The sequence below is a fragment of the Camelus bactrianus genome, chromosome 30 (assembly GCF_048773025.1).
Source record: "Camelus bactrianus isolate YW-2024 breed Bactrian camel chromosome 30, ASM4877302v1, whole genome shotgun sequence".
Taxonomy (NCBI): Eukaryota; Metazoa; Chordata; class Mammalia; order Artiodactyla; family Camelidae; genus Camelus; species Camelus bactrianus.
Genome location: NC_133568.1, coordinates 8141628 through 8169080, shown reverse-complemented (window position 1 = coordinate 8169080; position 27453 = coordinate 8141628). Strand labels below are relative to the sequence as shown.

Here is a 27453-nt window from a genome sequence, read left to right as displayed (position 1 = left end):
GTATGGAGTGTCCGGAGTCTTTAGCAAAAGAGCCTCAAAAACCTTCTCTGTTTTCTACAACATACCAAAGGGGGCAGGTCACTCCTGTAAATTTATTATCTTGAAACTGCAAGTGGGAGAGGCTTCATTTTGACAAAGGGCACTCCAACGGGGCCAGTCCATTGTGGCTTCCTTTTGTTTCCTGTTTGGGCTGCTTTTGAAACTGGTTGGTGTACATTTCCATCCTTACCATGTTTTCTTTCACATATGCTAACCATGGGTGAAAAGAGGTGGGAGGGAAGTGCTTCGGGGGCAGATCAAGCACTGGCCTTCACCCTCAGGGGCTGACACTCTGAACAGTAGCTTGTCCTGGAACGCTGACCCTGAGTCAGGTCCTGGCCCAGGGTCAGTCCTGAGTGGGGTACCCAGGGCCTGTCTGGAAATGCATAGAAGCTGGCTCTCAAAATATTCTTCTCAGAGTGATAGGGTCATGCCCTGAATATCTATAACCATCCTCAGTAATGCATTCTAATCCCCAGTGAGGAGAACAGCAGATAGTTGAGAAGATACCTGAAGGGGTGGACCCACAAATCTGAAATTGGACAGGGTTTGCTCAGCTCCACATCTGGTGCTGTTATGAAGCATAAGAAAGGGATAAGGATTCCAGCGCATGGAAATAGAAGCAAGAATACTCATGCACATGGCTAGCAATACACACAATCACTGTAAAAGGCCTCTATGACTGTTCAACAAAATCAACACGAAATGGAGCAGTGACTGTAATTTATTCATATTCCTACATAGAAATCTGTCATACAGACAATAGTAAAGAATGCAAGTGCTCCCTAAGAAAACCAATAAAATACTCGCTAATATTGTTAGGATAATACTTAGTAATAAAAATAGCTTGAGCAAATTTATGCCATTTAAATTAGACAACGTCCAAGAATTTAAAATGTTCCTGTTTAGAAGTCCGTACGAGCACAGAGGAACAGGGTGTGCAATCAACACGCTGGAGCTTTGTTCTGAAGATGGACTTGGAGACAGTTCAGAGGGTCTGGTTCGCTCAGCTGTGGTCCAGGTTCTTTACTCCTGGTTATCTTTGGTTATCTTGCTTTTTTGACCACCCCCTCCCCCCCGACTCTCATTTCACAAATTCCCTGACAAGGGAGATTTCAGTTCAAACACTGAAAACTTAGTTTTTCTGCAGGAAGATGCATGACTCCATGACAATTGTGGAGTCATGGTTTCAAAAGGCTTTGGTCACAAAGTTTTAAAATTGGAACAAGGTTTGTTTTCTTGAGAAAATGAAGGAGTGAACTGTTCCCTAAAATATTTGTAGGTTTACTGCCCTTCTTCTGTTTGCTCACTCAGCAAACTGCATATTTGGCACTGCCAACCTGAAGAGGAAAAAAACCTTTAGGATTTCAGCTTCGCTTTTCCAATCCTCCAAAATTCCTGAGCTTCCTATCACCACTTGCAGCTTTTGGGTTACAGACTCTTTATAGGACTGATAACTCACACAAACAAAACAAAGCAGGGGCCTCTTTTATCTATATTTCTTTTTGGTAGCTCAAATACCATTGGTTTCTGAGCGAGAACACTGTCAGTGTGCAGAAAATCACAATTATTTTTTTAACGTAAGAATTCAACAACTTTGAAACACCCGGAAGCAATCTGACATTAGCTTTCAGTCTTTATAACGTATAAGTCATCTTTAAATGAATTAAAAATGCCTTTCAGAGGCTCCTGGATGTTTATGGTTTGAGTCTGTGCACTCGTGGCATTGACAAAACCAATTTAGGGATTAAAGTAAAAATAGCTATGAGAAATATTTTAGAAAAATGTAACTTTTCTTTAATATCTAGGAACTGATGAAGCCAGGAACTTCTCTTCTTTTACCTCTTTGAAAACAAATCCATTCTCCTAAGAAAAAAGATAATACTAAACTCTACCTAGAAAATCCTTTGCAGAATCCAAGAAAAGGGACACTACAGAGTAATTTTTGTGGACAGGATCCCTTCTTCCTCCTGCGGCTCTGCTAGCCTGAGCCAAACCAACCATCTCCTGTAAGAGATGGGACCCGCACGTGGGACAGCATGGAGGCCCTTCTGCTGAGGAGCTGGGGGAAGGGCTCAGTGATGGGCCGCACCCCTGCCACGTGGACCACAGCTGTGATGTGTAACTTGCATTGATCTTAAAGAAGCCCAGTGGCTTAGCTGAGAATTCTGGGTTGACTTTGATCTTGTGACTGTGAATTCCATTCACTTAAGGTTTAGTTGGCTTATAGAGATTAATTTTTAATACTGTTAACATCGTCTAGCCAACCAAACACCAGGAATATCAATAAATATCAATAATTAGCTTTGGTCTCATTTCCTCTTTCTGTTGGATCATTCTGACTTTATAAATATAGTACAATCTTAGTGCCAGCGCCCTATTAGGGTCTAAAATTCCATAGCCAGAGCACATCATCTTGATGTGTCTGTCACTTGTTTGGGGACGTCCCAGAGTCTGAAAGAAAAATACAAAATGAGCATAAGAACAGATCACCAATGGGTTAGTATGAAATTTGTTCCTAGTAAAAACAACAGTTTTGAAACCCTGGAAGTGAACTGGGGCAGTTCGCCAGAAATGACTTGTGACCGTGGCTGTGGATGGGAGTTGCACTCACAAAGGGCTTTCAACCATCCTCTCTTTGGCTTGTAGGTAGAAGATGCGGTTTTTTTCAGGATAAGTGACTTTACTGAGCGGCATCCTGTAGATGTTAGGGTTTTTCGTGGTCACCAGGAGAAACAGTAGGGTGGCCAAACAGAAGGACCAGGTACAAGATGGCAATCCGACCTGGAGGAGAAAAGACAAGCCACACGCTCCTTTGAGATCTGTTGGAAAGCTCGGAGATGACTCCCCGCGGGGCACTGCTCTGGGCTCTGCTGATCCCCATGGAGACTGAGTCTAAGATTGCAGGGCATTCAGTAGCTGAAATGCCAGCATCCATTCCTTAGTCGTCAGTCGTCAGTCATCTCTCCATCTTGTATATCTTGCCCTCCCTCTTGTATGTGCAGACTTCCCACACTGGACGTGCAAAGATGACAGTTGGCTCTCAGGGATGACACTTAACAAACCACCAACAGCTCCTGACCACTCTTCACGTGCACAAAGCCATCTTTGGTTAGTTCAGCCCATGGTGACGTCCCCTCTCCACTTCCACCTAGACTAGGTCTTGGACTCTGCTTGCTTTAATTCTCTTCAATCCATCTCTCAAAAGACTCTAAGCGCCTTGAGAGTGCTCCCTGTCCTCTGCGTCCATGGCAACACATGCAATTCTGAGCATACACTGTGTACTTGGTTAGGTTTGGCCCTATACGTGGACCTGCCTGGGGTATGTGATGGTGCCCAAACCTGACTGCACATCAGAATCATCTGGAAGAGTTTAAAAAACACAGATGCACAGGCGTCACACAAGATCTACTCTATCAGAAATGCCAAGGCACAGGTCTTAAGGATCTGTATTTTTCAAAGTTTCCCTCTCAGACTCTGTTTTGCAGCCTGTGCAATTCTGGTCCACAGACCAAGTTCTGTGAACCTTTGTTGGAACGTGAAGGGCCCCATAAGCTCTAATGCCTCCCCATCATGCCTGGAACAGGGCTTTGACATTCTACCATAAAGATATTGTGTCTCCAGAAGGACTCTCCCAGGTAACGTCTCTGAGCTGCTGTTGAGAGGGTTGGATGCTGGTCCTGACGCACAGGCAGCCATGACCACATCTACATGGATGGAGTTATCAGGAACCAGCCCTCCATCACCTGCAGCGGTGGGTGAGCAAGGGCACTGAGACCCCAGAACAGTCAGGGGATCCTGCGCTTCTCAGGGGAGGGGAAGGGGGAGGGGAAGGGGAAGGTCAAAGGGCAGGACAGTGCTGAAAAAGCAGGAGAGAATAGCAGTAGGCACTTAATGGGCCACGATTTTGCCCGTGAAATAATTCAGCCAGGATGTGGGTCTGAAAAAGTCTTACTGATGCCTGACTAGGGATTGGAAAAATAGACAAGGGGTATGAAAAACAGTTGGCTTCATGAAAAAAAAAAACCTGGGTCTTCAGCCAATTGTCCTTTTGTCCTTCCTTTTCTGACTTCCCAGCGTCTACGTGGTCCTGGTTTTCTGTTTCAGGAAAGGATATTCTAAAGGCAAATTCTTGACACTCAGAGTTAAAGTGCGAACTTCACACTATGCTGCACATTCTCCATTTTTCTTTAAATCGAACAATCTGATATTTTTAGTAAGCCAGATGAGTGTAGTTTAGACTAAAGTTTACCACGGTGCTGGAGGGGAAGCGAGGACAGGTGGGCCCAGGAGATGGACAGCGGTGGCTACCGGCCATGGACCCTGCCCTGGGACGCCACCTAGGTGGACTTCAGGAGGGCTTCCCTGTCACTGAAAACTGATCAGTCATGCCGATGAGAAAGTGAGATTAACGCAAACTCACCACAGCCATCAGGTTTGACATGCTGGCTCCAAGGTAGGCAGTGAACAGAGCTACAAAAAAAAAAAAAGGTTGTTAGCTGTGCCTTTCATTACCAGAAAGACTGCCTTGGGGTATAAATCCTCTGAATGTCAACTTGTGTGTTTCGCCAGCTAGCCCAGCATCCTGGTTACAAGGATGAGCTTAGTGTCAGCTGCTCTGGGTTCACATCCCGACTCCACCCTTAGGAGCTTGGTGCCTCCACTGTAAGTCATCACCTCCTTGCCTATCTCTCTATCAGGGGTTAGTGTGAGCGTGAAAGAAGATAGTGTCTGGGCTTGGCACACACAAAGCACTCAATAAAGGCTGCTTTCCTGTAGTTACTGTTTTGTTGCTGTTTTTGCTAATCCTTAAGAAAAAGACCTTCCGTGGTAAATAAACTTCCACTTATTTAATCCAAGAATAATTTAATTAAAACGAAATTCAGGAATGTTCCTTGAGATAGCACACAATCTCACTGCATCTGGGATTCTCATCTCAATGGTTAGAATTCATAGTTACAAAAAAACATGGTATAAAAAAATTAGGTAGGTAGTAACCCAGAAATCAGCAGAAACTGAACACAGACTTGGGATTCCTCCCCATTAAAACATTTTTCCAAATACCATGAAAGTTGGCATACAGGTCAATGAGTTAATATTCTGTGTTTTTATGAACTTTGAGCATGGATTTTAGAGTAGGTAATTTGAGTATACGTATGACTTTCAATGTAAAACAATAAAAACAAAGATCGCAACTAGCTAACCATCAATTCCTCAGTTTTGGTTGAAGGAGGGGCCCAAGGAGGCTCAGGGAAGCCCTTAGTTTCCACAGAGGCAGCCTGAAGAATGACCCTAACATAGTGGCCGTGTGGCGTCTTGGGCTACCAGCACTCACTTAGACGCTCCTGGTGATCTGATCCTCATGTCCAGCCAGACATCACGTCAGTCACCTTGTGGGGTGGGACGGGAGTGGTGGGAGGGTCTCTGCCACCCTCATTTACTTTACTACAGAGTTCCATTCTTTCATCGTGATTTCATCTTTTTTAAATCATTTTTTGTTCAACAGTATACTTAATTCTTTCACATCTGAGTTGTCTCACGCTAATGGGAAAGCTGGGTTGGAACAGTTTCTTTGCTTGATTTTGATAATCTCATTCTTCCTCCCCACCCCATTTCATTCATTCATTCATTCATTCATTCATTCATTCATTCACTCATTTAAGAACTATTCATTGGCCCTTGACTAAGTACAGGGGACACTCTGTCCCTGCTCCCTAGAGGAACAGCTCTTCTGTGACACCTCCCCTGAGCACAGGAGACCTTATGGCCATTTCCCTCCGGGAAGTGCAATGGCTTAATACCTAGTAACACACTTCTGGTGCTCGGGTCTCATACTGTCATGCTATTTCAAGTCCATGTTGCTTTTTTCTCTAAAGTAAGAGTGTCAGACTATCTTATTGTTGCTGCCCGTCCATTAAGACTGGCTGAGTCGGGCTGGGAAAGCCTTACGTGAAAGGCGAAGTTCTGGACACCACGATTTGGAGGTGACGACCCTGACAGAGTTCTGAGTAGCTGAGGGAGAGAAAAGGCTTTTGAGTATGGAAGGGAGGACTGAATCCCAGTTCTTCATAGACAGTGTCCCGCCCCACAGACCACCATGGGCAAGTCCTGCATGATAACCCAACTCTTAAAAAAAGATCCAAAATGTGGTTCTGGTTTGCACTGAGAAAATTACAAAACCGAGGAGTTTCCTGACCATGGAGTTTCTGGTTTAGGGACACAGGGAAGACAGCACTGCCAGGCTCCATCAGAGTCCCAAATCCTTTTCCTGATAAAGCCATAGGAATTGATAAAAGAGGAGCTCTGTAATCAAAGTCTGTGATTTCTTCACCTTGGCTGACAAGGTGGGTCTTTTGTCTGTCAGTATCAGGGTGATATGGACAAGCTGGAACTTGCTGCGTCATTTGACAAGTGAGATTTGCTGGAGGCCTGTCTCAAAACTTTATGTCCGAAGATGAAAAACACTGATAGTGCCCAGTGGGGATGGAACAGGGACTCTCACACTGTGTCAGTGGCAGGGGAAACTGGAATGGCCTTTTAGTGGGTGCAATTGGCATCTTATTGAAATTAAAATTGCCACAGCTGGGATTTTGGCACCAGAGTCTGGGCTCTTCACTAATTCAATACAGTGCCTTACCCAATATGCTTTACTAATAAAGAAAATCTGATCCATCCAAAGGAAGGTAGGTGTGACAGGCAGAATGAAGGCCCCCAAAGATGCCCACGTCTTAATCCTCAGGACCCTGAATATGTGACCTTCCATGGCAAAAGGGACTTGCAGCTGTGATTAAGTTAAAGATCTTGAGATGGTGGGGTGGCGGGGATTAGCCAGGCAGATGCAATCACAGAGTCCTTATAAGAAGGAGGCAGAAAATTTCTACCTAGGGAGTAGGTTGAAATATTTCCACTTTCTGCTTTGTATGCTTCTATATTGATTGAATTTTTGTTCTGCTTTGCACGATAGGCCTGTATTACTTCTGTAATGAAGAAAATGATAAAGACATCACAGCTCTGGGGAAGCACACCTACAAAACCCTTCTCCTTTCCCGTGGTCTGTGGAGACCGTATCAACAACGCCTGTGACCGAGACAGCTTCTGCTTGATCTTTAAGGTTGTGCTCAGGCTGAGCCCCCTCTCCACCAAGTAGAATTCCTCCTCTCACTGTTTTTAGGACTCGCAGAAAAGCCACCTTTCCTAGGGGATGTTTTTTGATGATTCTGGAGGCTGTTAGAAAAGGTGGATGCTAGGTTTCCATTTACCCCAACTGACTGCGTGTCTTGCAGCACGTCTCTTTGCCTCTGGCTTTCGAACGCCAATAGCGAAATGAGAAGGATGGAGTGGAGATCTCCAGAGCCTTTCCCAGCTCTGACGGGCTGAGTCTGGCTGGAAACACAGCTCAGAAAGGATCAGAATGTGAAAAGGAATATACGTATGTACACGCATGACTGAAATATTATGCTGTACACCAGAAACTGACACAACATTGTAAACTGACTGTACTTCAATAAAAAAGAAAAGAAAGGATTGATATAGCAGTTCTTAAAATGTGGACCCCAGGCACAGCATTAGCACCACTTGGACCTTGTTAAAAGTGCAAACTCGCCTCACCCCGTCCAACCCCCCAGCACCTCTAACCATGAGTCAGGGACCGGAGTGGGGACCCAGCAATTTGGGTTTTAAGAAGGCTTCCCGCTGATTCTGATGCCTGCTCAAGTTTGAGAACAGCCACAGTGATGTGCTTCTTAAACAGCCACATTAAGACCTTCTGATTCACCAGAGAACTGACTCTACATTTAGCTTGTTTCCTTTTAGTTTCTTGGGTCAAACAATTAGTATAAAGAACACAGGACAAGCCAAGTTTCTGTCCCTCAACAGACACATATTGTAAACTGGTTAATATAACTCAACAGCCTCTCCTGTCTTCAAAATGACCGGTGAGGTAGGCAGAGCGGACGTGAGTCCTCCCAGAGAGGGGCTGGCGGTTGCCCTGGCCACACACCAGCAAGGGGCTCAGCCTAGAGCTCCGGCTCTGATTCCTCCCACAGTTCTTCCTTACTGTGGCCTTTGGTGTTGATCCCACGGTCACGAGCAACCACCCCCCCGGATACACGGGATACTCACCGCAGGCAAGAGCCAGGAGGAACGCTTGCCAGGTGAGCACCAGAAACATTCCTCCAATCGCAATGCAGGCTAGAGAGCTGTTGAAACCCCACAGTCCAGTGTAGATGTCCTCAAACGGAGCAGAAAGACTGAGTCCTGTTGGGCAAGGCAGGAGGGATCAGAGCTTTGAACTAAAGGCAGAATGCTCTGGAAGGAGTCCGGGGGTGGGGGAGGCATCTAAGAACTCCCGTTGGTCCCTTGGAAGCAGACCTTCAGGAAAGGTCTGGGGTATAGGAGATGCCAGAGACAGGGGTGGAGCGAAAAAGGTGCTCAGAGTCTGGTGACCAGTCTAATGCTCACCTGCTGCTAACCCCAGAAACGACCCGATCGCAGCATGTAGGCACATGATGGGGGAGGAGAGGAGGATGGCGCCCAGGAAGATGCCCCCTGTCCATGGATTATCACAGCCGTATATCTGACCAACACCCACAGGCACGGACTTCAGTAACTGCAGAAATGATTTAGAAAATGCGGTCAATAAAACAACTGGACCGAAACCCACAGGACACCACAAACACCACACAATGTACTTTTAGGTTCAGCATCCTTCAAGATCAGTGTTCCTAATTTTTAAAATCTCTCTCTATAGAAAAATCTCAGTCCTTCTTCTGCTTTATCCCCAGAGACACACCAGCCCTTCCCCGCTGTATGCTGAGCGTGCCTCCGTTGCATTGACGCCTGGCTGTGGTCCCCGATAAGCTCAGGTGTGGTGTCACTGCTCCCCACTGTGAGAACCGGTCATGCCTCCCAGTGAGGATGGCAGGGGCCATAGCTGATACTTCAATGGCTTTCAACAGTCCATCAGTTTGAGGCCAATGCATGACTGCATTCCTCTGGTCAATAGAAGTATTATTACTCCCATGCAATTTGGTTGTTAGTATGAAGACCAGAGATCCAAAGTTGGTTTTTTATCCATAGTTCACAAACACAAAGGTGTTTTGTAACTTGTTAGCGGGAAAGCCAGTCTCCTGCACATTAAAAAAGGTAAGGCTGTTTTTCTTCTGATGTCAAGTGTCTTAAAAAAAAAATCAAGAAACTGTAAACAGGTTTATTCAATAAACACTGATAGGAAGGGCTAGAATTTGATTTGGGTTAACGAGGTTTTTAAAAATAGTGCTCGCCCTTTGTAATTTGTAAAGAGATACGATGCATACATCCTGTGATAGTGGTCCTCAAACTCTGGCCCACACCACTATTTTTAGGGGAGCCTAATACAGGTTGGTAGGCCCCACCCCCAATGATTATGACTTAGGGAGTCTGAGATGGCGCTCATTTTGGTGCTTAAAAAACAATGATTTTGATCTCTACCCAAGCTCGAGATCCCGGATTTATTGTGCATGTTCTATGAGATCTACCACAGGAAGAAGCAGAGTGGGGAGATTCTGCCGTGGGATCTAACAGTCAGCAGCCGTTCTTTCAATTGGAGGAGGCAGGTCTTGGAGGACCGAACCCCAGGTCGGAGGCCCCTAACCCAAGGGCTGGCCCCCATCACACCCACCTAAACAAAAGCCAAGTTTGCAATAGAGTGTCTGAATTCCAATGAAGTGATACTCTGGTGGTGACACAGCACATTTTAGGAAAAGAGGGGGAAAAGTTAGCTTTGACCAAATAGTCATTAAAAAAAAAAACTCCCTTAGAACCCAAATCTTGGGATTAGAATAAATAAGCATTTAGATGGCAGGAGACGGCAGCAAGGCCACCCCAGAGCTGAGTCTTTGTAAGGCTCTGATGCCCATGAGCAATCAGCCAGGGGGTGTCTTCCAGAGCTGGGGCGATATGAGAAGGCAGTGTCTCTTACCTGCAGGGCGCTGAGGTCAGACCAGGTGACATTGGGAACCGAGGTTGCAGGTGTGATCAACTGGCTTGGGAAAAATGGATTGTAATGTCCCGTGGCAGAAAGGTACATTGACAATACCATGTTGAAGGGCAGAGTGAAGACTGGGAGGTCCCATTTGCAGAACACGGAGCTCAACGCACTTGAGAAAATTGGACTAAAAACAACAATAGAACAGAATGGAAGAAAACATTATGTGATAAGCCAGGTTGACAAACTGAATTTCTGTTCTATGGAGGGGCTTTGTTTCATCACCAAATAGTGTTGTATAGGCAAACTTCACCGAAAAAACAGACGAAACAAAACAAACCCAAACACACCCAGAATAAAGCCTGTCATGGAATAATTCTTACGTAAAGTCAAAAATCAACCCTTAGCTTATTTGGCTTTTGAAAAATTACACTCTGGGGTTGCTCACAGTGAGTTATAAATCTAGGGTTTAAAAATATTTTTTTGAAGTATTTAAGACATACAAAGAAAATATTGTCTACACATTTAAAGCCCCCTGTGTAACCTACCTGATCATACGCCCCTCCCTTCCCACCAGACGCAACCTCTGTCTTGAATGTATGCCAGCTCCGCAAGTCTCAGTATATTTAATTTTTAAAAAGGGAAACAATGGTCCCAGGGAGGATGCAGGTGGTGTGGGCTGGAGGAAAAGGTCTTAAACTTGGGGCAGGGGGCAGGTATTTTTTAAATAAAAAAAATTTTACTATACCTTTTAATCACATATTTATCCATCCATTGTCCCACTCATCCATCTACCAATCTATAATATTCAAATCTGAAGAGATTTGAGTTGCATATTCTCTGTTGATTTTAGGTCAGTTTTATTCTTCCTTTACATAGTAGCAGTTAGTTCTCAGGAATGATTTATAATGTGAAAACATTCAGCTTTCAGATGCAAATGTATTTATTTGTCTTTTCTATCTCTAGTTCCAAAAGGTGAGTCGTGGATATTCAGAAAACAACAATTTCCTAATCACAACCAAATGGTGATAACCACCAAATGGGTGGTGGATAGAGGGCAGAGTTTCAAGTCCTTGAGCAGCTGACTTGTGTGACCTCGGGCAAGGGGGAGCCCCAAAGTTTCCTCATCTGTAAACTGGGAAGTTGGATTAGATGTTCTCCAGGCCCTTTTTTGCCCACATGTTTCCCTAAATCAAAGAGCCATCACTTTAAGGTCAGAACTCCCGATTTCCTGAATTGAGGGGAGGAGGCGTGGGGACCACATACGGGCCATGTCTCCTGATCCGAAGTTTCCCCTGAGCACTTTGGCTGTGCTGGCAGGTTCTCCTCCACACACCTGTGGGTGCAGCCAGGGTGGGCACACTGTCCATAGTGGGCTGCACTTCTCCTTTGTGTGGATACTACTATTTCATATTCTAAACATGTTACATTAAAAAGGAAATGTCTGCTTCCAAAAAAAAAAAAATGGATTTAAGACAGGGTCAATGTAGAGACTAGTTTGAAGGCTTTCGAGGTAAAAAAAAAAAAGGAATTGAATGAATTTAAATAATTCTTTTGAAGGTGAGAGGGGCAGGTGGTTAAAGGGAGTTCATATAGGCACAGTGGTTCTCAAAGGGTGGTCCCTGGGCCAACTGTGTCAGCATCACCTGGAAACTTGTGAGAAATGCAGATTCTCAGGCCCAGCCCCAGATGGACTGAGTCAGGAAGCCTGGAGAAGAGAGCAGACTGTGTTTTAACAGGCCTTGCAGGGGATCCCAACAGTGTGCGTGGTTGAGGACCACTGATGGAGGGAGTGCTTCTCCACTTTGAACTTTGGTAACCCCGAGGAGCCTTCAGAACTCCTGATGCACTGGCAACACTCCAGATTATGTCAGAGTTGGAGGGGGGCAGAGAGGTGTGTGTGGAAGGCCACATGCATCAGTGTGTTTTAATGCTTCCTCTTTCCAACAGACATAACCCAAATCTAAATTAAAAAATTATTTTTCTAAAAATCGTGTTATCTACATAACATGAAATTGACCATTTACAGTCTTAAAGCATTCAGTCCAGCGGCATTAAGTTCATTCGCATTGTTGTGCAACCATCACCACCATCTATTCACAGAACATCTTCATCTTGCAAAACCGAAACCCCGTACCCACTAAATAATAACTCCCCCTTCCCTCTTCTCCCCTCTGCATTTTTTTTTAAAAAAGTCACTTGGAAAACCAGGTGCAACTTACCAAGTCATGGACATAAGAGACACAGGCAGTAAGAGCCACCAGAAGTAGTTCCCCTTGTCTGAAAAGACAGCCATGAGGATGCCCACCAGGGTAGCATTGTAACCCTGGAGGCCAGCCGCGATGGCGGACCTGTGGGCGAGATGCACAGTTCAGACACTGCCAGGCGGATGGGCGCAGAAATGAAATTGTAACTTTCAGATAACATTCATGTTTGAAAGTGAGATTATGTCTAGGAATTTATTTCAAAGTCTATAGAAGCTAAATACTAATAAAAGCCTGAAAAAAATAAAACATACACAGATAAAATGCAGATGTACACATAAAACAAGCCCTGTGGAGGCGGCGTAGCTAACGTCAGAACTCCAGCATCCGGGAGAGGAAAGGGAAATGGCCAAGTTAGCCTGTTCAGCTTCCTTTTAGCCTCTCCTTCCAAAACTTATTATTTTTTTCAAATCATTAAGAGCTTCTGGTGGGGGAGGGTATAGCTCAGTGGTAGAGCACATGCTTAGCATGCACGAGGTCCTGGGTTCGATCCCCACTACCTCTGTTAAATATTAAAAATATTCAAAAGTCAATCTAATTACCTCCCTTCAAAAACCAAACAAAGAAAAAGGTTAAAAAAAAAATCAGTAAGGGCTTCTGACTCGAATAGAGATTTTACATGAAACTGTTTCCTAAGTCTGATTTTCTTGCTGAGAGGTGTAAGATTCTTGAAATGTAAATTTCCTTCCACGGTGTCTTTGGCCTTGTAAACATGAATCTTCCAACTTAGCATATATTTTCATCTTCCTGTGCTTCCATTTTGTTGCCTCCAGGTATGCATTTCCAAGTTATTGCAAAGAAACACAATTACTTTTATTTGGCAAAGTACTCCATTTAATTGTATGTGTATTTAGCACCTAATTCTTTCGTGGGTCCTTTTTGCATCTCAGCATTTAACCTTACATCTAAATGTTGTCCTCTGGGTAAGCTTCTACTCCTGGCTAAAATGGTTCCCACTTCGTACTTGGGAACTAGAGGTCCCCAGTAAGAAATGGAATTATTTCCACAGAATAAACCCCAGGGTTGACAAGCTGGGTCCCCCAGGGCTCTGAGAGTTGGCAACACTTGGCACCTTGAAGGTACCCAGGGTTCAATGATGAAGTCTGTGGGGGTCACGGGGTGTGCAGATGGTGAAGTGGGTGGGCGCAGTCGAATGCAGGGCTTGGAGAGGAGGCAGTGCAGCTGAGCTGCTGGGAGGCACTGGATGGTGTGAGAGTGTCTTCCTGTTTCTTTGTAACCCAAGCAGGAGGCCCCAGGGCAACAGCAAGATGATGTCACTTACATTTGTCTGAGCGACACCATCAGAGGTGGAACTCCATGTTCTAAAGCCTTTTGTCTCCCTTAAATAATCCTTCGGGATATGTGGGAGGTGATGCGATTTGTATTGGTTGCACTCAGGAAGTAATAACACCCTCCAGAAATTGAAGCCATACATAATGACAGTGGGGAGATGTGCAAAGACTTGCCCTCTCAACACCTGACTTTCAGATTTAAGGCTTGAGTTTGGCCAATAAAAAATTAGCAGTGGTGCCTCCACGTTGCGGAATGCCGCAGCGATGACAACGGGAAGATGTGTATTCATTTAAAGCAGAGGACTGCCTTTTTTAATGAGCCATTTAGGGCCGAGGAAAGTAAAGAGATCTGAACTCTAACCCACGTAACTATGGCTTGTCTTTTAAATAATACCTGATAAGGAAAACGGGTCAACTTCTACTGGGGCAAAACAGTGAAGAAGATGTGCTATGATACAATCCTGGACTTCTCCAAGCTGGACAGACTGTTTCTTGATGTGCATTAGAAAAGGATGTGACCTGAGGTGCAGTATCACATTCTACAGAGAACAATTCAGGCTCCTTAGGCCTGATGGGGAAGTGGAGCGTTTTCTGACTCTCTCCCCAAGAATCTCCGTAGGCAATTGACAGTGAGTGTTACAGGAGCTTAGCTGTGTAATGACCAGCCACTGGGGATTATGCATGGACCCTGGGCATCTAGAAGACTGCCAGGCTCCCTGAAGGAACTTGTTAGTTGGGAGAATCCCCTGGTGGGAGTCAGCTCATCATTTCTTTATTGGCAAATCAATTTATAAAGAACATTCTATTTTTAACCTAATCCACAGTGTAGAAACATTCCATTAACATTTCTGAAGTCAGAATTTGCTTACTTAAAATTTGTGGCAGTTTATTTCAACTTTTGCATTGTCTGTGAAGAATGAATTTGCTAAACTAAGCATGGAAATACGATATAATGGAATTAGTGAGATTTTTAAGCCACTAAAACTTTTGCTGAGCTCATATGCAATTTGCCCAAACAAACAAAATGCTGATGGTAAATAATGGATCATTCATTAAAGAAGAACCCTTTGGAAACTCCCCTGGGAATTACTTATAGCTTAGTTCTGGTCGCCATGGAAACCTGGCATCATTCTCGCTGGCCGCTTATTCAGGTACCACGAGTACGACGCTATAAATGATTTCCTGACTTCTGACTAAAGGCAAATATAAAGCGTTCTGTGGAATAAAGGTTGATTCTCCTAGGCAGGGTGGGGCTTTATCTCTGCTGCCTGAAGTCACTGGTTGGCTCCTGTGTTCTCAGAAGTGAGACACGCAGGCTTGGATGGACGTGCCTACCTGTCCTGACTGAGTAAGAGGGCCGCCAGGGTGGAGACCACTGCTCCCACACAGCCATTGAGAGCCCACCAGGGGTTCTGGACCAGGAGTCCCACCAGAATCAGGATTCCACTGATGGGGTTGCTGACAAACACCACTTGGGATATGCCCCGAAGAACCCAGTTGACGAACTGGAGCATCTTCGGTTTGTCTGGAAGAGATGAAGTGGGCAGAGCTACGGAAATGGCGAGGCAAACGGCGCTCCTTCCCAAGTCCAAGGCACACCCTGAGCAAAATCCCCTCTGATGAAGGTGATGCTAATTTCTGATGTTCCTTGAAGCTTTTTCTCTCAACTGTTTCCCCTCTAATGTCACCCAGATCCCCGAAAGCATCCAATTTCTTTGTGCCCAATCCATACTGCCCCTATTAGAACCTAAGTCCCAGAAAGCATTGAATGCACTTATTTTTTATGGTAACTTATAATAATCATTGAATGGTTCATTCTTTTTTTTTCTTTTCCATTATAGTTTATTACAAATATTGAATGTAGTTCCCTGTGCTATACAGCAGGACCTTGTTGTTTATCTATTTTATATACAGTAGTTTATCTGCTAATCCCAAACTCCTAATTTATCCCTCTCTCCCCTTTCCCCTTTGATAACCGTAAGTTTATTTTCTATGTCTGCAAGTCTATTCCTGTTTTGTAAATAAGTTTATTTGTATCATATTTTAGATTCCACATATAAGTGATATCATATGGCATTTGTCTTCCTCTGTCTGACTTACTAAACTTAGTATAATAACCTCTAGGTCCATCTGTGTTGCTACCAATGCATTCTTTCATTCTTTTTTATGGCCGAGTAGTTGAATGCACTTACTTACCATGCTTAGAGATTCAGACCCCTAAGCCAGAAGAATGAATTGCCAGAAGCAAAATTTCAGTTTTTAAGTACGGAAGTTACAAGGCGGAACCAGGGCCTTCCTCTGATATGGACAAGGCCCTGGCACTGACCACTGTCTCCATAGAAATTTGTTTTTGAATAAGTTTGGAATTAGAAGATAAGAAGTTAAAAAATGGGGAGGAAAGAGATAGGTAGAAGGTAGGGGAATATAACTAAAGACATGAGTAGAACCAGCAAACCATTTCCCCCAGGGCCACTTCTCCAAGGGATGGAAGCATAAGTACCTTTAAGCCAGTTGGCCAGTTCTTTCATATCACCAGTGACGTAGCCAAGCGCCTTGGGGAGGCATCTTCTCGCCTGACGCGGCGAACTCTGATTTCCGCCCTGGTCCACCTTCACCATTGTGGGGCTGTCCTCCATGGCTAGCTCTTCCTCTGATTCCTCGAGGAAAGAACAGAGCTCTTCAGGTTGGCCAGTGTTGGACCTGGTCACAGCAGCCACAGAGGATGAGTTTAATTAAAGGCACTTCATTTGGACCATGACATCCCATGGGACTAAGAAAGCACCATTTTCCTCTTGAAATATTGTCACAGAGATTATTACCAAAACCCAAACCCCATATTACTTCAATTATCACTGTCTTTAACACCATCATAAGACGATTCTGGTCTTTAATTTCCTAAAGGTCAGTTTCTAGTTCAACAAGTCTGTGCTGAGCTCCTACAGACTGCACTCAAAGAGCTCAGGCTAGTGGGAAAGACTGGAAAATAGTTAATTTCAACATAAAGAGTCAGATTATGATATAGAAATAGCCAAGATCAAGTACACAAGCTTCTTGCTGTCAGTTGAAGAAGCCAGACATCAGGTTACAAAATGGCGCTCATTGACACAGACCATTCAGCTACTTTCCAAGACAAGCAGCCATTTTAAATTCAATTTTCATTTTATGAAAAAAGGGTCTTGCTTTTAAAAGTTTGAAAGGGAAGAAATACTTACAAAACAGTTTGTGTGTGTTGACACAGCTTCAGAAAACCCCCTCGTACACACTCTCCAAGTCAAAGATTGCATCAGGCAACTGCCTCAAACAGTCTTTATTTTTGGAATTTGCTATTTAACTGTTTAAGAACTGGCAAAACAATATTCCACAAAGGTGTAGAAAATGGGAAAGCTGGAAGTGGACCAAGCTGTTCAAAGAGTTGTAATCTAAGAATTGTAGGCTATAAGGATGTATGGGGTGTAATTACTGTAAGCATGCCTTGGGGAAATACTAACACAGTAGAAGTGTGACTTGTGTTTACTATGAGATTCTTCTCATAATAAGTGTGTGATGGGAAAGCACCAGCATCACCAGAACATGGTACCCTGTAGACAAAAATGAAGGTTTCATGGTTCCGACTGTAAATATAAAAGGATACCAATGAAGTCATCCCAGAGAAAGGCAGAGGGAGAGAGACAATGGTAAAATCACCTTGAGTGTGCAAGAAAAGCAAAGAGCACAGCCAGGCTGGTGAGAAAAGGGGAACACCAAAACCACCAGACTCCGGAAAGCACAAGTGTGGAATGTTAAAGCCACCGGCACAGAAGCCAAGACCAAGGAAACACCCAAAACCCACGCAGTTAAACCAGCTCGTCCTCTCCCTGTGGTCCGGCTGTGAGTTCGGGGTTCTCAGGGCTGTTTTGGGGCCCATAGTTTTCATTTACCATAGCCAACAAATAGCTATTGGCAGATAATAAAGTTGTAGCTTTTTTCATTTTAATTTTTTGCAATCTTGACTCTAGTTTTGGCTTCTATGAATCCCAGTATGGAAATCAATGCAACTCATTTTTTTTTAATTGCATGACAATTACAGCTCAGTTGTTTTATTTCATTATCCAACTAACCATTCTGCTTTTAAACAGTGGCCAACCTTTCCATAAAGCAGCAGTTGTTTATACAATGCATTCTAGACCAAGGTCATTTTTGTCTTGGCAAAACAACGTTAGACACTGGCGTCTGTGAGACGTCCAGTGAAACTGCATTAAGAAAACCTCAAACTACAAACTGCTGAGGGCCAGGAACCAAAACTAAGTCTTTATGGAGCTCAGCTGGTCCCAAAGGTAAACCTGGAAAATAGTTCAAATTATGAAAAATTGGATTTAATTTCATAATCTGAGTGATGGCTATCATTTATTTTCATTTATCTCTCTCTTTAAATGTCATAACTGAAAATCTTGCTTGGTACGCCCTCTCCTCTGCTCCAGTACCCGGTCTCAAAGCATCTTACGAGTGCAATCAGGCTCCAGCCCAGTCTGGAGTTTCTATAACTGAGTAGATCTGGTCCTACAGAGGCAGCATTGAAATGGAAACATTAAAGTGGCGTTTCCCATCCAGGACAGAAAAAATTAGGTCTATGAGTTATTCTGGGCTGAACAAATTCACTCTCTCAAAATTTCCAGCATTTATTTATTTACTTTAGGGGGTTTTAAATACATCATCACCTCGGAGATTTTTGGAGATACAGATATGAAATCTGATATTATAACTGGCCAGGTGTGATTGAAAACCTGAATGACCAGAGTTCCCTGCCGGGCCACCCAAAGTTAAATAAAGATGGAACTATTTATCTGAATCCATAGGCCAACATAGAGAAGGCCTGTGGCGCTTTGTGTCTCCAGCATCCACATTTCGGGGCGGGCTGTCCGAGAGAGAGGGGTCTTCTCACGAGCAGACAGTGAGTGCTGTGGCTGAAGCCTTGGGAACCACTTCTGAACTCCTGAACACTCTGGAGCCCTGACTACTGGTTCCAGAACTCAGGCATGGAGAACTGGTTATGAGAAACCAGTAGCCTAAAGGTTGTGGTTTACCCTAGAATTTAATCAGGCCAGACTATTTGCATTTCTTTAGGGAAACTGGAGAAGCCACACATCCTAATTGGGAAGGCAGTGCAAGGTGGTAAAGCGGGGAATTTCAACGGATGCTCCAACTTCTCAAATCTAAGTAGGTCATTAAATTTCAACTACAAACACAGGACAAGAAAATAAAAGGGAGAAACTCTATAAAATAGGGGCAGGATAAGTTAAAAACCCCAAACTACTTTGCCCTAGACTTTCCACAGTTGTCAAAAGTCCACAGCACAATGGTCCAGCATCCAAACCAAGATGAGCGCTGTGTGACTTTCTCGACCAAGACCCCTGTGCCCCGGGCTCAGCCCAGGCCGCACCACTCAGCAGAGCACGAGGACCCCACTTCCCAGGCTCCGTTCAGAAAAGACACAGCAGAGTCACAGAGACAGAAGCCGCACAAATGTAGCATACCTGTTCTGGCTGCTCACGGGCCGGAAGCAAGCTTAGCCAGGGAAAGCCTCTGTGCGCTGCCTCACCACCTTTTTTTCCAAAAAGGCCCCTCCAAAGAGGACCACGAGGGGCGTCACCAGCGGCGCCAATCAAAGACCGTCCATTCATCCTTCCTTTCTCTCCATATGTGACAAAGGGCAAAAATACGTGAATCAGCGGGATTCATGCCCTGGCTCTGACGAGCACGAGAAATGCAAGGTAGGGTGCGGGCAGGAGCTCTCCCAGGGGGTTCCTGGGAGAGGAGAGCTCCCACGGAGAAGGCAGACTTCTCCAGCAGCAAGAGCTCCATCAGCAACGAGAGCCAACGAGCTGACTGCAGACACTGAATGTTCGTTTTACTTTGTTTAAAAGAAAAAAGAAAAAAAGGCAAACCATCTTGCACACATTTTGTTCTGCTGCATTTCTCCACTAACAAGAGGCTGACAGATCCGAAGCCCGTTTCAGAGGGAGGGGTGGGCTTCAGGCAAACTATCAAGGCTCCGACTTGGGGACCACCGCCAATGCCACAATTTCCCTCAGCCTTGATCTTTACAAACATGAGAAGCAGAAGCCTGGTGTGGGTTCTATTTTCTGTATCAGAAACTAGCCACACTTTCTTTTTCACGCAAAAACCTAGTCTAAGAGACTGGTAAGTGGCATTTTTTCTGTTATCTGAAAAAGAATTGTTAAAAATTGGACATCACCTTGTTAATAGTAAACAATTCTTAGTTGAATTAAACATTTTATCTCCTTTTTTTTCTTTCAAATTTCCATTGCATCCGAGGATAGCATTCTTCCTTCAGAAGTCACAGAAAAGTTGTTTGTATAGTATTCTTCTTTCTTCCCCTTTCATTTTTAGTTTCTTCTACAGGTCTGGTGTCAAATCAGAAAACTTACACTTTACTAGAGTGATTCAGAAAAATCCACAATTGTGGAGGATATTACTGGCATGTCTTAGAAAAACAATGATGTGCACGTATGTTCATCCAGGGTTAAATAAGCTGGCTAAATAGGAACCAAGCTGGTGGGATATACTGCATATATTTTTGCTTGATAAAGAGCAACATTAAGAAACCCAATTGTAGGGTTCTCATCTTATACATAGTTAAAAAAAAAAAAAAAGAAAGGATGAAAAAAAAAAAGAGAGAAAGAGACAGGTAGGATTGTCACATTCCGCATCACATTTTCCCACCACCAAATCACATGCCCCTTGGAGAAGGACATTTTTGAGCTCAACATCAATACTTTCTTAGAGCCGAGAAGACAGAAAAATCTGAGTGCTAGGTGGGGGTACTAGAGAGCACATAGTTCAAGCCTTCACTTTACAGAGGAGGAAACTGAGGTTCAGGGCAGAGACCAACCACACGAACTCAGCAGAGTCAGCCTTAGGGAACAGGTAAGCCCTGGTGGCTCTTTGTGGTCCAGGCTGGAGCCACGCACGCAGATGGATACCTCCCAAGAGTCTGTTCAAGTCAACACACCGTGAAGAAGCAGCTTCTGAATGCTGGGCTGCACTGGGTGTTAGGGCTCCGTGACACAGAGGACACGGCCTGTCTTCGTGGCCTCCCTGACCAAACCCGGGGTTGGGGAGCAGCATTGAACAGCAACAAAGGGCTCTGGTACCCCCAGTTTCACCCCATGCCTTTGCCGGAAGCAATGACTCTTCTGACATGCCTCAGAGTAAGCCTGTGTGTGCTGAAGTTAACATTCCAAAGATACTCTGGAAGCTGCATCTGGTGAGCTTAAAGCAGCAGTCAGAAAGCACCCAGATCACTAGTGAAATGAAGCAGTATTTATCATGCTGAAATACAAGGTTTCAGTTCAGCTAGCATTCCTCATCTCAATATAGGAAATACAACTCATTTTACTTATCAGAATATACTGGAAATTGATACCATTAGAGTCTTTAATTCTCCATGCCTCTCAAGTTATCACTTTTAATACAAAGTTTTGGATACAGATATAGAAGAAAGCATTCAAACATTCATGCTCTATTGTAATAGACTGCAGCATTGACATTTACCTGGTACTTACAATAATCCTTATTTTCTGCAGGTTTTGATTCTAAGTGGTGGGGTGGGAGGTGCTCAGCTTTTTTTCTAGAGCTGTAATCAGAAACAAAGAAAATGCTGTCAGGTAACCTGTCTCCTGGTTAAAACACTTCTCTCCTCGGAACACACTCCTCCTAGGAGCCTTTAGCTCTGAATTCCACATCAGAAAGCATAGCCGCAGAGACGCTGCTGGGTTCGTGCCTGCAGTGTGATTGACTAGTCCCCCCTCCAGCACGACAGCTCATGCAGAAAGATCTGTAAAACCAGAGTTGGAAAGGGCCATTCTCAGTACCAACTTTTTTTTTTGAGGCATATTGATACATCTCCAACTTCACTTAATTATTTCAAGAACACAGCCTGAAACTCCTATACAGCGTTGGCGAGCTCAGAGTCATGTAGCACATCAAATGGACTCGTTGCCAAAAACCCTCTTCCACAGGGTGCTCCGGTGCTGATCCACCCCGCTTCAGAAACCATGAACAAAGACTCTGCTTTCAAGCCTCCAGAAAGGAGCCGTGGCTTTGGTAAATGGCTTTCTAGTCTCCCAGAACTCTGACTTTGATGCCATCCGAAACACAGTTCTCCATTCAAAAAAGACAAGGGGAAAAAGAGCAAAAATTAGATCTAAGAAGACAAAGCCCCGATGATGAACAGTTGGAAATGGACAGAAATGGACTGGAAATGGACAGAAAGGAGGCGAGTACTCACACTGCAGCCGGCTTCCCGGGCAGACGGCACTGGCTGATAAAGCCCCGCCGGCCTCTATTAAAAGGGAGGTGCTTAGGAGGAGGGTGCTGGGGGAGGCACTGGCACTTTTTATTCGGAACCCACCCTGCCTATCTGTGCACCCAGTTTTCTCCTCCCACTTCAGGCCCAGGGCCAAGGCACTGCTGAGGAACTGGTTCCCTGTCCTGCACCTGATGTCTGTCTGTCTGTCTGTCTGTCTGTCTGCCTCTGATCTTCATTCTCTGCTGACAGGTTTGCCATCGTTTCTGCAGGTTCCAAGGTCTTTGTCCAGCATCAGTCCTACTCAAGTTCCTCTATGTCTTCCCCATGCTGTTTCCTCTACCTCCCACCCCCACCCTGAGATATTTGGGGTGAAAGTTTATAACTGCAAAGGATCAACAGAGTGTCACTTAAACTAAAAAGCTAGGGACAGGCTGCTACACGGTAGACTCTGGAACTGGGTGACTCCCAGGGAGGAATGTTATCTCAGACTCGATGTGGCTTCTGCACCCGTGCAGGACACCAGCAAGGTCCTGCAGGGCGTGCTGCGAGCGTGGGTGGCACAGGGGTGAGCAGGTCATTTTCTGGAAACCAACCTGCCATTTTCCCCAGTGAGAAGAAAGCAGAGATAGAAATGTTTCTCTGGAACGCCTTCCTTTCCAGGTGAGAATCCCAGGACAAACTCTGCTGCCTTTTAAAAGCCGGGAGGCCAACATTCCACAGCAGAGGAGTCTAAAATGCAGGTGGGAAATCCCTTTCTTCCCCATTCTTCTTACATTTCAGTTTTGTGGCTTGTTCTGGGACGGCAGAAATCCAACTAACTCCGGCGCACTTCTATGAGCAGAGTTGTTTTAAAAACGAAAAGCCTACAGACAGCCTCCCGCCCGCCTGGATGAGCTGATAGCCCTTGTCAGCGAGGCGGCCGGCGACTCTCGGGCTCCACCTCCTGGACACCCGCCAAAGCACAGGGTCCCTTGTCCTGGGAACCCCCTCCCTCCAGGTGGCCCCTGCGGCTCAGGGTGTGTGTGTCTGGGGCCTGGGCAGGAGACCACAGGTCCAGGTTCACAACCAGAATTTTGAGGTTCAGGCAAATCTCCCTCTAACATTTTCTTCCTGGTGACAAGGAGAAAGTAAGCTTGCGTTACCCTGAAGGAGAAAAATGAACCACAAAAGGATAGTCAGAGGTTTGGGAATGAAAAGAATCACACTAGTGTTTCCATGAGTCCTTTGTGCAAATAGGCTACAATCTCTCATAGTAATGATAATAAATAAATAATAAAAATAGCAATGATAATGATAAAAATTGCACAAATGGTTGGGCATTCACTTCATGTGCTGGGCATTGTGCTAAGCACTTTATATGCATTAGTCATTTAACCATCACCCCCCCCAAAATCCACTAAAGTCCTATGAGGGGAATGCCTCATTTTGCAGATGGGGAAACCAAGGCTTGCAGAATTTAAATAACTTGTCCTAAGTCTGACATCAAAGTTTGTACTTTGAGGTCCTCTAGCATCATCCAGTACTTTCAACTTCTGACCACTGTTTGCTTTCATTAATTCATTAATTAACTCCAGGGGCTCAACCATCGACGTATATTTATAGACCTCGTCCTGAGACCACCTCCACAAGGCACCCGTACAGCCTCCTGCCTCAGTGGCTTGACAGAGCTGGTCCGTGGCGGAGGGTGTGCACTGAGTCTTGGGTCTTCTTGGCAGAACCACCTCCTCCCTGCCCTTCCTGCCCGCCCTCTCCCCTGGGCCTTGTACAGGGACACCTTAAGTGCTGGTCACAAAACACAGCCGTGCTATAGGTGGGCGCAAGGTAGTGAAAACGGTGAGATTCCAAGTCAGGCAGACCCGAGCTTGAATCCTGGCTTTGTCCCTGACGAGCTGTGTGAGCCGAGGTTTGCCACCCTCTCTGGGCCTCACTGCAAAGTGCAGGGAGGTTTACTTTCTTTGTGAGGTTGTGCTGAAGCTTGGCGACGATGCATGTGAATCTCTGCACATGACACGTGGTGGTGCCACCATTCTGATGTCTGCCCTGCTCAGTCAGGGTTGGTTTGTCCTTGAGGATTCTCGAAGGGTCCCCTCTCCCAGCCTGAACCAGGGACAAAGCTTCTTCTTGGCTCCCACACGAGGAGGGGTGTAGTTATGAGTGTGGACGAGCCTTGAAGCAGGTGGGTGGGAGCCAGCCTCACCCTGCAAGACCCCAAGATACCAGGGTCTGCCCTTGCCCAGTGGCTGTGGCTTTGGAGAGAACCCTGAGTTGGACATCAGAGGGGCGATCAGGCACCCAGTAACAAGTGCACACATGGGCTCTTAGTGGTTTTTCACAGCCCTAATCACACAATTCAATGACTTTTTCTCAGCCCCGCCTGCTATCGGTTGCTGAGTGTTTAAGCACTGACCCTGGGTTCCGTCCCACCTCCCCTGCATCTCCCGCAGGCCTCTCCTCTCCTGCTTCTCTGAACCCATCTGCCACCCTCTGTCTGGCTCAATCACAGCTCAACACACATGGCATTTTCCCTCCACATAGTTTCTGCCCAGAGAAAGTCCTCTCTCCTCTCTCCCCACCCACGTGGTGCAAACATCCACACCCAGGCTCCCTCCCTCCTCCCGTCCATGCCGGGCCCCTGGGAGCTGAAAGCAGCTGTGTCCATGTTTCTCATCAGACAAGTGGCCAGCCCCTGGCCCTGCAACAGTTCTGCTATTGTCTTTTATTAAAAATATATTTTAGGCTGCATAGTCCCACCTGGGCTGGAAGATACAAATAATTCCTTTTCTTCATCACAGATCTCTTTCTTTCCAGAAAGGTTTTGAGGAAGTTCATAAAATATATGTGAGAAGAAATAAGAGCTAGAAGAAGAAATAGGGAAGAAGAGAGGAAAAAAAAACAAAACAAAACTATGGCTCATGGCACAATTTAAATCTTTTTCCTGCCATGTCTTGCATGTGTCGATATTTTAAAATATGTATTGTTTGACTCAGAAATTATTGCAACATTGTTTCATGTTGGTTGCTGCTTGATATCCATGTCTCCATGGGCAATGTCACTTTGCAAATAATTTGCAGTGTAAGCGTCCCTGGGGAGCATCCACGCACGGGAATTCTACCTGGACAGGAGCCCACAGGGGGCTCTCCTGCGTCCTGAGCAGGGCTTTCGAAACAGAAGAGCGAGCACTAAAGAAAAAACATTCTCATTCTTCTCTTTCTATCTTCCCGCCCCCCACAAAGAGAGAGGCAAAGACCGCACATCACATTGGGTACAGAACGTCCCACAGCAATGTGTCTTGAGCCCACAACATTTGGTAAACAGTCCAACAAAACGGCTCCAGTCAACAGCCAAAACTCTCACTGACCCAGAACGCCCCTTGGGGTAGCCTTTGTGGTAGGCATTCCCCAGATGTGGGGCCAAGAGGCAAGCAGGCGCAGAGTGCACACATCTCTCAAACCTCCACCACCTGCCCTGGCCTCCGTGGGGGTGGGCAGTGGCAGGAGGCACTGAGACGCCTACATTCTTAGCTCTGAGATGCAGTTGTGCAATTATTCAGCTCCACTGAGTAGCTGGTTGCTTCTCCTGCACACAGCACAAGGGCGAGAAAACCTTCGTCCCTATCTATGACTTTGATCAGATTCCGTCTTTCCTTACCTCGCCTTCTTTCCAGCTCTTAAATGAACCTTGGGTCAGTGTCAGGCCCATCGTGCAGGTCTCTGGTGTCCCCAGCCAGTACCTAAGGATGTGCCCTGAACAAATGCACTTTGTCTAAAAGGGGAACCATCAGCATCCTAGACATTTATTTATTGCAACAAAACTCCTATAGAAGGTGACAAAAAGTCTTGCTGGGGTGTCTTTGCATGAACGGGAAGGGCCCATACTGGTTAGCAATGGTCCTGCTGGTTTCTTCAGGATTAAAAAAAAAAAAATTCCCAGTGAGAGACCAAAAAAGCAGGAGAATCCTTCTGATCTCTCTAGACTAGGTTGAAGAAGGGATTGAAGTGTTCGGGACAATGAGAGTTGAGGACTGGCATGGCTCCGTCCCCCTGACCCTCTCTTGAGAATAATTTACAACTCGTTAGGTTGTCTCCTCCATGTTAAAGATATTGTGATAATGGTCCTACGCTTAGGAAGTCAAGCTTTATTTTATAATCGGGCCAGGAAGACAAGGTGGGATGGCCTGGCACCTCCATGGTGAACGAGGTTCCCTGAGCCAGTGGGCTGGCCAAGGGTTACAGGAGCCTGGCAAAGTCACCAGCCACTGGAGGTTGAGTGGGATGGGCTGAAGCCCACTCCCAGCCAGGCATCCGGGGTTACTCACTAGGGAGCATCGTGGAGACAGCTGGGAAGTAGCCAAGAAGCTGGAGGGCTGGTGCAGGTATGCTAAGGGAGGCTGCTCTCTGGAGCTGAGGAGGTGGCAGCTGGCTGTGCAGTGTTGCCAGCTCTGCCTGATTTAAAGGACCCTTCATGGTTACCAGAACTGCTCACTATTTCCACCCCCTTCCTTACACCAATTGGTTGCCAGGATTTAGAGAGGGACTCAGTGTCTCTTGACCCTCACTCCTTCTCCCATTCTCCTTGCCTCTTTTTCCTTCCTATTGGCACCTGCCAAGGCTGGGGTGGGGCCAGAGGCAGAGGGGACTTGAGGGCCAACCATTCAACTGCCTGTCTGATCAGAGGGCTTGCAGCTGGACTGTAGTGCACCCTCGACCTCTTGCGTTGGTAAATTGAACTACTATGATTCAACTGACCACAGATTTTTATCAGGGCCTTAGCAATCCTATAGCAGTGTTGTCTTAGGAAATGCAGTTGTGCAGGGATATTACGAAGGATGTGAAGGAGAATTCCCATGCACCTCTGGTACTGCATCCTGTTAGTAAGGAATAAACTCGATTGCACATTTTATTCAAAATCAAAGTTAAACCCAGTGGAAGAGGACATATATTTTTTGATGCGACATCTCTTGTTAGAACTTAATCAACTAAGCATTATAGTACCATTATCCCCTGTAGATAGCTATCTGAAAATAAAGAAATTATTTATTTTGTATTTATTTTGTTAATGGAGGGACTGGCGATTGAATCCAGGACCTTGTACATGCTAAGTGCGCGCTCTACCCCTGAGCTAATTCCCTCCCCCAAGAAATTAATTTATTATTTAAGGTTAAGATACAAAAATAGTGATAGAACTAGAAGGGTTCACCATTAATCACAAACCTTTGTTTTTTAATAAAACATAGCAATTCTCAACACTGCTGTTATCCTTAGCTGGAGAAATGCCCACACTGACTTTGCTTCCAAATCGAAGAAGCCGGGTTAGAGGTCAGCTTCTTGGAACTACTGGTGCCTTCTCCCCACTGAGGGTCACCGCTGGGTCTGGGAGAAATATTCATGTGGGAAGAAGTAGGTTACAGACAGGGAAGGACAGATTTTCCATCGCCTTATCTATCAACTTCCCTATCTACAGTCTTTTTCCTTCTCAGCCAAGGTTGCTGTTTATTTTCTTTCAACACCTGGATCAAGGCACATATTTGAACAGAGGGCTAATATTTAATTAAGTCATGGTGGTGGCTGGGATGGTGCTGATGTGCGT

General features: G+C 45.4%; 1 protein-coding gene across 10 annotated transcripts in view; it reads right to left on the bottom strand.

Annotated features, from left to right (window-relative positions):
- Positions 1-745: 745 nt before the first annotated feature.
- The window catches only part of SLC14A1 (solute carrier family 14 member 1 (Kidd blood group)), a 49360-nt gene continuing 22652 nt past the window's right edge, over positions 746-27453 (bottom strand). Inside the window, exons 1-12 of one of the 10 annotated variants that reach the window (XM_074355186.1) lie at positions 21847-21898; positions 21111-21719; positions 19070-19227; positions 16060-16216; positions 14895-15084; positions 12226-12354; positions 9998-10190; positions 8500-8647; positions 8161-8295; positions 4463-4512; positions 2654-2823; positions 746-2493 (exon numbers count right to left, since the gene is read on the bottom strand). In XM_074355186.1, coding sequence (XP_074211287.1) covers positions 2451-2493; positions 2654-2823; positions 4463-4512; positions 8161-8295; positions 8500-8647; positions 9998-10190; positions 12226-12354; positions 14895-15084; positions 16060-16216; positions 19070-19216 — 1362 coding nt within the window. In that variant the 5' untranslated portion in view covers positions 19217-19227; positions 21111-21719; positions 21847-21898 and the 3' untranslated portion in view covers positions 746-2450. The other 9 variants (XM_045521415.2, XM_045521414.2, XM_074355185.1 and 6 more) reach the window with 9 other exon arrangements.